The following is a 12,361-nucleotide window of genomic DNA, read 5'->3' on the forward strand; positions in this document are numbered from 1 at the left end:
AGTGCAGTGGCCGGATCTCAGCTCACTGCAAGTTCCGCCTCCCAGGTTCACGTCATTCTCCTGCCTCAGCCTCCCGAGTAGCTGGGGCTATAGGCACCCACCACCTCGCCCGGCTAGTTTTTTGTATTTTTTAGTAGAGACGGGGTTTCACCATGTTAGCCAGGATAGTCTCGATCTCCTGACCCAGTGATCCGCCCGTCTCGGCCTACCAAAGTGCTGGGATTACAGGCTTGAGCCACCACGCCCGGCGTTGTTTTTTTTTTAATGTAAGCATTTATAGCTATACATTTTAATCTTAGCACAACTTTCACTGTGTCCCATAAGTTTTGGCAGGTTGTGTTTTGTTTTCATTAATTTCTAAGACTTATTTTTTGACCCACTGGTTGTTTAAAAGTATGCTGTTTAGGCTGGGTCTGGTGGCTCACGACTGTAATCCCAGTACTTTGGGAGGCTGAGGCGGGTGGATCACTTGAGGTCAGGAGTTCAAGACCAGCCTGGCTAATATGGTGAAACCCTGCCTCTACTAAAAATGAAAAAAATTAGCAGGGAGTGGTGGTGTATGCCAATAGTCCCAGCTACTCAGGAGGCTGAGAGGCAGGAGAATCTCTTGAACCTAGGAGGTAGAGGTTGCAATGAGCCAAGATCCCACCACTGTACTCCAGCTTGAGTGACAAAGTGAGACTCTGCCTCAAGAAAAAAAATAAAAGGCATGCTGTTTAATTTTTGAATATTCCAGTTTTATTTCCGTTATTGACAATTAACTTCATCCCATTGTGGTTGGAAAAAAATACTTTGTGTGGTATCCATCTTTTAAAGTCATTGAGACTTAACATGGGGCTAACATAATGGCCTGTGCTGGAAAATGTCCCTGTGTGCTTGAGAAGAATGTTTATGGTATTGATATTGGGTAGAGTGTTCTGTGTAGTCTGTTAGACCTAGTTGGTTTATTGTGTTAAGTCTTCTGTTTTCTTACTTATCTTCTGTTTGGTTGTTCTATCCATTATCGAGAGTGGGGTATTGAAGCCTTCTACTATTATTGTAGAACTATCTAGTTCTCCCTTTAATTTTGTCAGTTTTTGCTTCATGTATTTTATGACCTGTTATTAGGTACATAAATGTTTATAATTATTACATCTTCTTGGTGTATTAAATCTTTTATTAATATATAATGCCCTTCTTTATCTCATAACTTTTTTGATTTAAAGTCTATTTTGTATGATATTAGTATAGCCACTTCTGCTCTCTTTTGTTTACTGTTTGCATAAAATATCTTTTCCACCCTTTTACTGTCAATGCATTTGTGTCTTTGAATCTAAAGTAAGTCTCTTGTACTAAGCATATACGTAGTTGAATCATGTATTTTTATCCATTCTGCTAATCACTGGTTTTTATTAGAAACGTTTATCCACTTACATTTAAATTAGTTACTGATAAGGAGAGGCTTTCATCATTTGGCTCTTTGTTTTGTATATACTTTATAGCTTTTTTTTGTTTCTCATTTCCTGCATTGCTACCCTCTTTTGTATTTAGTTCATTTTTTTTCATAGTGAAATGTTTGAATTGCTTTCTCATTTCTCCTTGTGTGTATTCTACAGCTATTTTCTTTGTGGTTGCCATGGGAATTAAATTAACATCCTAAAGTTATAACACTCTAATTTGAATTTATACCAGTTTAACTTTAATGGCATAGAAAAACTCTGTTCCTTTACATCTCTAGCCCTACTCCTTTCAGTTATTAATGTCAAATAATTACATCTTTACATACTGTATTCCAAAAAAGGAAAAAAGAAAAATGAAGCATGTGGGGAGGACCCTTTTAATCTCCTGGAAGTCACTTCCGTTGGCGGGGGAGGGGCTGACAGCAATGGGTGAAGGTGCAGCAACAATGGCTGCCACATTTTTTGTCTGCTCCTCCGTGATCAGAAGCAGCAATTAGTGATCCAGGGTCAGATTTCTGATATTTGGAGCAGGGTTCTTTTTGCCCATCCTGGCTCATATAAGCTGTGTTCAGGTCCCTCCTGGAACATGTGCACAGCTGCCTGCAATGGGCCTGGGTGTAGGGGATGGGTAGCTATCACTGTGCTAAGAGCTGAAATGGACCGAAATTAACTGCAATTTTACCATCTAAGCCTTCCTCTGGAAGCTGCAAACATTCCATAGATTCCAGAGTTCCATCCATTGAATTACATCAAATTCTGCCAGTGCAGAAAGATAGTAGGATTAACAAACCCTCTCCCTACAGAAAGCCTTGTTGCAATAGGTTTCTGCGAATATCTATCTGTAACACTAACCACTTGCTCAAAACAAAGGCCTCATCTGCATAGAGGAACTCATTTTTACCTTGCTAAATCTGAAAGCATTCAAGACTGACAGCCACATTTTTATTTTCTACTAAATGCACTCTACTTACTAAACTCTGATCTATTCACCCTATTCAACAGGTTTTAAAAGTCAAGATACTAATCAGTTTTAGACTTTGAAATTACATGGGTTTCTTTGGACTATTTAGAAATTCATTAGCAATGACAGAATTTACATTTCAGAGGTTTGGAGGATATAAATCTAACATGTTAGATTTTTGACCTGGCTCTGAAAGAAATCTTTTCATGAGATTCCTAATGATTGATTTATTCCTAATATTGGTCATGCAGTAGATCGTTTTTTGTTTCCAAGTTTAAAAATCAGATTTATATTTTCAGTCTAAAATTCCTGGTTGAGGTTCTATATGTGGACCTAAAAGCCAGCTATACCTTAGCCCCTGGGCTCAGATCATTTGTTGTTATCAAAAGGGTGGACAAGGTTAAAAGCCTACTTTCTACCCAAAGGGAAAGCTTGCAAATGGAACAGATCTCTGATGTGCTCTTTGGTCTATCTGTTCTCTACGCTGGGCTTTGAAACGGTAACCTTAACGTGAGCAATATGCTGCTGGAGCACAATTTGTATGCAAATGAATTGAGAGAGATTTATTACAGATTCAAAATGAGTTCTCCCTGATATTGCACTGAAAGACTTGATGATGTCTTAGCAACCTTAAGTACAAACTAGCCATCTGAAAGCAAAGGTAGGAAAAGCATCTGCCCTTCTCTCAGGTTATATGAGTTGAAATCTTTCAGTTTCTGCCTTCGTGGTAGTAACAATTTTTTCATATTCAATATTTATTGCTGTAACATAACCAATCTCTGCTTATTAGGGCACGTAAACCATCTTACCGTTTTCCTCCCCCTGCTTCTGTATACCCCTAGGCTCTACAGAAACAGTGAGCTGTTCCAGTTTGTAGTTCATTCAAATAGCTCTAAGACTGTCAAATCTGATAATTTTGGACAAAGTGAGTGGGTTAAAATAGTTGAAAATGAACCAAACTTTCAATCAGATGTGATTTGAGTGTACAGTGCTATAGTTTAGTTGTAATAGAAAGTATGAGAGCTTAAAAGGCTCAGAATAATTCAGATAAAATTATCTTGGGGTCTTTTTCCATTTTAAAGTGAATCGAGCAATTCTGTGTGCTTGAGGATTGACAGCATAATGGCAACAGAGCAAACTGCAGAATTTATCACCAGGTAACTGCATTAGCAGCAAAACTCCTAATGCAGTGTGTTGGTAGAAAAGAGCATGAAGGAGACTTCTATTTTCTTATGAGGTGCCATATGTTCATAGTTCTTAGCCAATTATATTTAGCTACTGCCGAATTACAGTTATTGGAAAATGCTCTCTACTCTATAGTCTTTCACAATGTAATGAGAGGCCTCATAGATAGTGACTCTTCTTATATAATTTGTTTATTAGCATAGATAAACATACTCAAAACTGCTTTCTAACATTGCCTTCTATTTATGATATATCTATAACACCAGATATTGCTGTGTAATAGCAATCCTGAACATTTCTATGTATTTCTAAGGATTGACTACATGTTAAATTGGTGGGCAAATGTTTCAGTAATCTTTGAAACTTTTATATTTCACAGTAACTCTTTTTTAGATAGAATTTTTTTGTAGGATAAGATGCATAGTACAAATGTTATAGGCAGTTCTTATATAACATTCAGGTACGTTCTTGTTCATGTTTCACTTACCAGGATCAAGAGGCAACTTGAGGCCAGTTTTGTGTGCTCAGGGATGGTAGAAAACACTGACAAAATCAAGCAACCAAAGACAAGGAGAAAACTGTAAAACAACAAAAAAGAGAAATCTGATAAGAACCTTGCTTTATTATCACAGACTTAATTTCTTGCTTCAAATGAATAAAGCACCAGGCCCATTAAATTAGCACACATTAAGTCATAAAAACTCTGGAAGGGACTAGCCATTTTGGATATTAAAATACAGTATGATATACAGTGCAAATGGGGCTCCTCTGCAACTTTATTGATGAAAAAAAGGTTGTGTTTGTGAGTTTGTGTGTGGCATGCTGCATTAAAATGTTAACATCTAAGAGTTTGTGAATTTCCCATACAACTTCCTTCCCAAACAATGATCCTGAGAGAGGCCCAGAAAGTATGTTTTTGCTCTCCTATCTGGGGAGCACACGCCACAGTCACTCTTCTTTTAAAGGAGCAGAGTCTGTCTCCTGTTTGGCAACTTTGCTAAACTATCAAGTGTCCTCATTGGTTGATACTGAGCCACCAGCTTATTTTCAGGGTCTGATATTGCTCATGGATTCTCATTTGCTATTCCTTTATGTTATTAATAATAAGATCATATATTAATAAAAAGAATAGAAAAGGAAGTGAATGATTTCCTCTGCTATCCATGCACTTTCCATTTCCTTTTAGTCAAACTGCTGGATAAATGACTTCTTAGCTCTGTCTATTCATATATAAGGATAAGGAACAGAAGTCAGGATCAGGTATTGTCTACCAATTAATCTACAGACATTTTTATTCCTATAAATGTGTAACTTCTAGGATCAAGGCGGGAGCTGAGTTTCCAAGGAAAATGTCTACTAAAAGGGAAGGTTCTGTTTCAAAGTTGAAGTTACTTATTTGAAAGGCAGGATTAAAAAACAAAAAACCTGAGCTACTTGCTCTAGGCTATATTTTTTACTTTTGTTCATCTCTGGGAAATTCATACAGTAAGCTGTTTTAAAATACCAAGTTTCTATGCTCCTCTGGATGATGGTAAAGTTAGTCCCTGACTCCTCCTTGCTTCCCCTGAAAAGTCTTACAAGACTTACTACCATACTTGATTGGAAGTTCCCAAAGGTCAGGGTTTGGGCAGTATAGCCAGAGTTTGGTTAATTATGCCTACAGGATAAATCTGGCTCCTAATGCCTGTTTGTGTAAATAAAGTTTTATCAGCACACAGTCACACTCATTCATTTATGTATTGTCTATGACTGCTTTCATGCTATGATTGCAGAACTGAGTAGTTACAACAGGGACAGTAAGGCCCACAGAAATGTTTGTCGACCCCACCTCATCTATTCCTTGTTTCCTTATATTTATCTCAACATGTTTTCTATGCTGATGATAATGACTAACATTCATAGAGTGGTTCCTATAAGCTGGACAATGTGCTAAGCCCCTTTTAAATGCATTCTCCTCATTCTCCTTATATTATCCATTATCTCTACGTTATCCCCAGAAATCTATGGGATACAAAATATTATAATCCCCATTTTCCAGATATGAAAACTGAGAATTAACATTTGTAGCTCATCCAAGGATGTGTAGCAGAAAGAGAATCTAAGCACTGTGTAGTCTAAGCCTCTACACAGTGCTGCTGAATAAGCATCAGAGATAATGGTGGTAACATTCTCAGCTCAGGCAGACACTTCTCTATCTCCTCAAACTGAGGGGGAAGGGGTTGCCATTCTAAACGGAAGAAGTCTCCAAGAGGAAGGAGTCGGCTAGTGGAAAAAACCTAATACGTGATGTTGGTGATTCATCATGCTTTTTTATTTCTCATTTTTATTTTTTTAGAAATAGGGTCTTTCTTTGTTGACCAGGCTAGAGTGCAGTGGTGCATTCATAGCTCATTGTAACTTTAACCTTGAACTCCTAGAGTTCAAGCCATCCTCCCACCTCAGCCTTCTGAGTAGCTGGGACTATAGGCACAGGCCAGCAGGCCTGGCTAATTTTTAAAAAAAATTTTTGTAGGGACAGGGTCTCACCATGTTACTCAGGCTGGTCTTGAACTCCTGGTCTCAAGGGATCCTCCCAACTCAGCATCCCAAAGTGTGTCTGGCATCATCCTACTTTTGATTCATGCATCTAATGATTCAGGATACTGTGGATTATATTTTAAGTTGGTCCTAATGGACTAAAATTTGTAAACTAGTGGTCAAAATCCAGTGCACCTACCTGACCCCCAAGCTACAAATGAGAAAGTGAAATACAAGGATTGCTAAGGTAGTTGGGAGGATGATGTGGCATCAGATGACAGTGATAGATGTTCTCCTCTGGCGAGTAGCCATTATCTGGATACTCTCTCCGCTTCCCCACCAAGTCCAGGTTTACCAGAAAACACTTGGAAAATGAGCAGGAGATTATTTAATCATTAAGATATTTTCCTCCTTTGAGAGCATCTCAGTGACAGTTTTATAATCTCTATGTCTGTGTTCAAAATACACCTTATTGCTAGTTTCTTCTTCGTCAATATTTGAATCCTACAAGGAGGGTACAAAATGTGAAAGGCAGCAAGTCAGAAAACGAATGAGGCAAGTTATTTGCTCTCTGTTTCATGGAACAAGAATTATCAAAGTTTGCAGAACAGGGTGAAACAGGTGGCTGAACTGGGAGTCTGGAGCCAAGTGGAGGAGAGGCTTATAGGGCAGAGTCTGCATTTAGTTCAGTAGAAAATGGGGAGCCATTGAAGATTTCTGGACAGGATAAAAGGGTCATCAGAGTTGCCTTCTGGGAAAATTAAGTTGGCAGCAGTGTGTAAAGAATGGATCTGAGTCGTGAGAGGCAGGAACAAGGGTAACAGTGAATCCAGGTTAGGCTGTAAATGAACATGGTAGAAATGAGAATGGAATAAAGAGGGAGACTAAAGGGATGCTGTAAATTGAGGAGCAGAGTCTGGAAAGTGGGTGTGGTGGCTGGAAAGTCTGAGATGACCATACAAGTTAGGAGAAGAAAAGTCAAAGTCAGAAGGAGAAACTGGTTTTGGGGAGAAGAGGATAAATCTAGTTTTAGACATCCAAGTGGAAATGTGGATTTAAATCTCAGGTACAAATTCTAGCTGGAGATATGGAAGTATTTTCCACCCCCCCAGAAGAAGTAAATGTATGGAATATGTTATCCTGACAGCGCAGACAAAGCATATAAAGTTTTGGTAAATAAGCATGGAGGATATTCTAGAACCACTTCTTTCATTTGGCAAATGACATCATGGAGAACAATGAACACATTCTGCTCTGAATTAGCTCTTGGTACCATTGCCAGAGGCAGACTTTCTGGCTGGAGAAAACACTGAACTGACACAGAGTGACCCCTCTAAGGTGACAGTGTTCAGATGTTGGGCTCATTGGCAGTGACATAGTGGGGTTTGTGTGTAGTTCTGCTGACACCATTGCTTCTGAGGATCCCGTGCATGCTGATGACTGACCATGACCCCAGTGCACCCCTCTAGTGGTTGAATACAAGTAGAAGCAGAGGCAAGAGTCACTGGGATCAGACTATCCTAATGTGGAGTCCATGGTTCTCTAGGGGATCTGTGTGTAAAATTTAGGGGGTTGTGAACATAGGGGGGAAGAATTATGTGTTTATCTTTCACTAACCACGACAATAGATCATGATGGTATTAGCAGTACTTGTGACTTTGTTCCTCACAAAAATTACAGATTTTAAAATCCCATTTTACAGTTGTAGATGAAACCCTAATTGTTTCATCTTGCATATTGATTTTGCTCATCATTTCAAGATTATGTAGCAATTAGCCCCACTGCTAGGGGTTGTTTATAATGAAGAAGCATATGCATTGCCATATTGCAAATTTGTGTAATGTTTTAATAATAGATTTCAACATATTTTTTCCTTTTGTAGTCACATATATTTGAGGAATGGTTCATCGTTTCCACAAGATTGCCAAAGTGCCCATGACACACATAAAAATTAAGACATCTGTAATTGAGAATTGGTAAGATGGGGCTGGAAGAGGGACCATTTTTGCACCTGTCAGCTTTATGATCAGTTTAAAAAATATGAATGTTTTTCCATGTATATATTAATCCTGACGTATCAAAAGATGGATGTTCCTTCAAAATTAGTCTGGAACAGCTATTGGCCTTTATTTTGCCTGAAACCATCATTTATATTTTGTTTCTGAGGAAATTCATTTTGATCTAGATCTTTTATCCAAAACTTTTTATTTGGAAGGCACTGATTATTGTAAGACAAAAAGAAGGAAATTTATGAAAAATTTAAATATTACCAGCTCAAAGGACTCTATGTTTACTCAAGAAAACTATCATCAGCATTTCTTGTGGGTTAATTAAGAATCAATTTGTCAGATTTAATTTGACAAAAAGCTTGACTTGGGAATCTCATGGGTGCTTGTATAACAGATGATGTCCAGCTTCCAGAACTAGTGCATCGAGCACAGATTCATTTAGAAAGAATGAAAATGATGTGAAAATAAAACATTCAGAAAAGCTCTGCTGAATGAACCATAGCAAGTTACCCCATTGTCATGCACACAAATGCACAATCCCCAGGCACTCACAAACAATTGTGAATGATGCAATGAAGAAAGGAGAAATGGAACTGAGGTTTCAAGTAGACATCTCCCTGAACTTAGCGTGATACAACAGGCAAATCAACAGAGTAGGCTTTGCTGATTGAAGCAACCACACGTTTCCACCTAGAAGGTGCTCTCTGCAAGCATTTTGGCAGACTATAAGCATTCCATGGCATAATGGCCCATGTAAGTTAGTTATACTTATTAAGAAAGTTTTGAGGGAGGGGAGATCTTAAATTTTTTTTTTTTTTTGGTTTTTGAGATGGAGTCTCACTCTGTCGCCCAGACTGGAGTGCAGTGGCATGATCTCGGCTCACTGCAAGCTCCGCCTCCCGGGTTCATGCCATTCTCCTGCCTCAGCCTCCCGAGTAGCTGGGACTACAGGCGCCCGCCACCACACCCGGCTAATTTTTTGTATTTTTAGTAAAGATGGGGTTTCACCGTGTTAGCCAGGATGGTCTCGATCTCCTGACCTTGTGATCTGCCTGCCTCGGCCTCCCAAAGTGCTGGGATTACAGGCGTGAGCCACTGCGCTTGGCCCTTAAATGTTTTAAATGGAATGGAACCATGGGATTAAAATAAAAGATGCTAACAGGAAGAAGATATAGAATATTTTAAGAAAACAATTCTTCAGAAATAACTTCCAAAGGAAATTCAACCCTGCTTCTGACTTTTCATAAATTTTAAAGTACTGCTTTGATGAAGTATGCTCTTCAGTGCATTTGACAGGGGACCTTGAGAGCGTTTCATGAATTATGATGACTGCAGTGTACATGCTGACATTAGAGACTATAGCTGACCCAGCACAGCACTTTGCCTGGAAGACAGGCCACCTAATGAAATCAAAACTTCATCAACAGAGAGAAGTACTAGAGTCATTTATTTCTTCCGGCATCCTAAATTTACCTTTCTTTCTAAACTTGGTACTTTGCAAAATATCCTTTATGCATAATGTTTCCACAAGAGAAGTGCATTTGGCACCTGAGATCTACTCAGAGCACACCCCAGCTTCCATTGCAAAGCAATAAAAATTAAATATGACATTTTTGGTATCTTTAGTGGTGACTTGGAATACTTGATTAGAACACTGCACGATTCTGCTTTTAAAGTGCAATGAACCTTAAATATTAACAAAGACCCTAATCAATAAATACTATCACTGAAATCTGTGAAGTTTTTTTTTTTTTTGAGACAGAGTCTTGCTCTGTCACCCAGGCTGGAGTGCAGTGGTGCCATCTCCGCTCACTGCAAGCTCCGCCCCTGGGTTCACGCCATTCTCCTGCCTCAGCCTCCCCAGTAGCTGGGACTACAGGCGCCCCCCAATACGCCTGGCTAATTTTTTTTATTTTGTTTTGTTTTGTTTTATATTTTTAGTAGAGACAGGGTTTCTCCACGTTAGCCAGGATGGTCTCGATCTCCTGACCTTGTGATCCGCCTGCCTCCTCCTCCCAAAGTGCTGGGATTACAGGCGTGAGCCCCCTTGCCCAGCCTGTGAAGTTTTAAAAATAGTGTCATCAGCAAACAGTTTTTAAAGAATGAAATGTTGCATTTTACATGTGGGTTGTTAAAAGGAAATTGGAGGATATGGTAAAGCATGGTTTCTGCTTGCTTAGTGTTTCTTTAGAGGACTATGGCTAATGTAAGCAAGCTAGGAGATGGCAACAGAACCCATAAACAGTTCAAGAGATTTCCCTCAGAGCAGTCAGTGGATTCTGCATAGACAGAGATGGAGCATGCCTTCTCACCCCAGGATCAGAGAATTCGTGTGGCCAGAAGGATTTCTGATTCAGTCTCCCTTTGAGGACAGGGATTATTTTTGAAACATCACTGATAGACACTTGTGCAGTCTCTCTCTAAACCCCTCCAGCAATCGGGCCCCTCCCATCATTTTACGGCGGCATAGCCCTGTTGCAGACAGCTCTACTGTTGGAAAATGATTTTCTCCTGAGTTCGTTCTCCTTGTCTGGGACCTTTACTCGTTGGTCAGATTCTGGACCACAGAGGACGTGTGCGCCTTCCTCCCTAAGAGAGTTCTCCAGATGTTTGAGGCTGGTTTTATCATGACTTCCCTGTTGGTCTTCAGATTCAATATACCAAGCCCAGTTTGCTGTCTACTTTACATACGAAATTATGTCCTGATGTGTCATTCTCCTTGTCACTGTTCTTTACCTTTGCCCAGTTTGTTACTGTATCCCTCAAAGTGGGACTCAGACTCATTCTCATTCTTCAGTGTAAGCAAAAGAATTGGCATTTAATCACCAACAGTAAATATCTGCATTTTCCATTCTTGCGGGGGAATACAGATTTAAACTTGATACTGCTCAGCTACAGCAAAAGTTTTGTTTCAAAAAAGACTGTCTCAAGGATATGCAATCACTTATTTTCTTGTACTTTTCTTACCACACCACGGGGCCTGGAGCAAAGCTGACCACTGGCAATCTGTGTACTTGGACCCTACTACTTTGGTCCCTAAAGGAATTACTTTCACTAAACTGTATTGGATTTTCTGCTATTTCCTTAAGAAGGAGTAAAAAACATTTAAGCAGCTTACTGTACTTTAAGAATTTCTCCGTATTTCACATTGTATTTGCTCAGTGAGGCATCCTGTGAGAAATTTCTCTCAGGATTTTACTGCAAGAAAAATCTATTAACATGTTGCTTCTGGCAAAGAGGATGAAGTTTTAGGTTTTGGAGACTGTGATCTTTTAGCATATTTGTTTCCTTGCCAGGAGGCTCAAAGGTGAATTTGGGACCCACATTACAAATAGTAATAGTGTCTCAGATCATTCTGGCATACATTTTTACAGGTTAACTTCATTCCCAATTTCTTTGCACTGTTCTATCATTATCTTACTTTCGCTGTATTATATCAATCACAAATATTTACATTGTACCAGGAACTGGGAACTCAGGCATAGTCCGCATCCTAACCAGGACTTTCAGTTAAATGGGAAGACAAACCTTTGCTTATTTTCATCCACTTACACTACATATATTATGTAAGCAGCCACAGATGTTTTCTGCACGTTACAAGGTATTCAGGATATATTTGACCAAATAACAAAAACCATAAAGATGCGTTTTTGTGTATTACTACTCTTTCTTTGAAATGGGAGTATTCAATCTAAAGCTGCATTCTTTTTACAGAACTAAATGACACCATTGATTCAGATTGAACTTAAATGAAAATGAGTAGATTTTGCTCACTTGGATTTCTGGAAAGCCTTTATATTTGTTACATTTACATATTACTATGGTAATCTTGATTCTTTTATTCCTAGCATGAACTACCCACTCCCTAAACAAGGACCTCCTAATGTCCTACCCTTATCTTTCAGATTTCTTTACAAACACCATGTCTTGACTTTGGAGCCCCCCCCATCAGGAACCTCTTCTCCCAAGACTATTATCATCCTACCTGAATTTCTCTTTCTTTCCCTCAAAGATATTATAAAGCACTTATCAGTACTTTGCTGAAATCAAGACATTATCTACTCTATTCTCCTGATGTAGCAATCTGGTTAACCTATCAAAATAAGAAATAAGCATTATGTAATGTAATTTTTTTGCTCTTAATGAATTTATGTTATTTTCTAGTAATGATGGTTGTTCTTTCCTTTTTTTTTGAGAGAGAGTTTCGCTCTTGTTGTCTAGGCTGGAGTGCAATAGTGCGATCTCAGCTT

The 12,361-nt window shown here is 38.9% G+C and overlaps 1 protein-coding gene across 4 annotated transcripts in view; it reads right to left on the reverse strand.

Annotated features, from left to right (window-relative positions):
* The window catches only part of KCNQ5 (potassium voltage-gated channel subfamily Q member 5), a 567,770-nt gene that overhangs the window by 201,161 nt on the left and 354,248 nt on the right, over positions 1–12,361 (reverse strand). For all 4 annotated transcript variants that reach the window (XM_077998865.1, XM_028846834.2, XM_077998864.1 and 1 more), the window contains 1 exon segment: positions 4,073–4,163. In XM_077998865.1, coding sequence (XP_077854991.1) covers positions 4,073–4,163 — 91 coding nt within the window.

This window comes from Macaca mulatta, chromosome 4 (genome assembly GCF_049350105.2).
Source record: "Macaca mulatta isolate MMU2019108-1 chromosome 4, T2T-MMU8v2.0, whole genome shotgun sequence".
In the NCBI taxonomy this organism is placed as follows: domain Eukaryota; kingdom Metazoa; phylum Chordata; class Mammalia; order Primates; family Cercopithecidae; genus Macaca; species Macaca mulatta.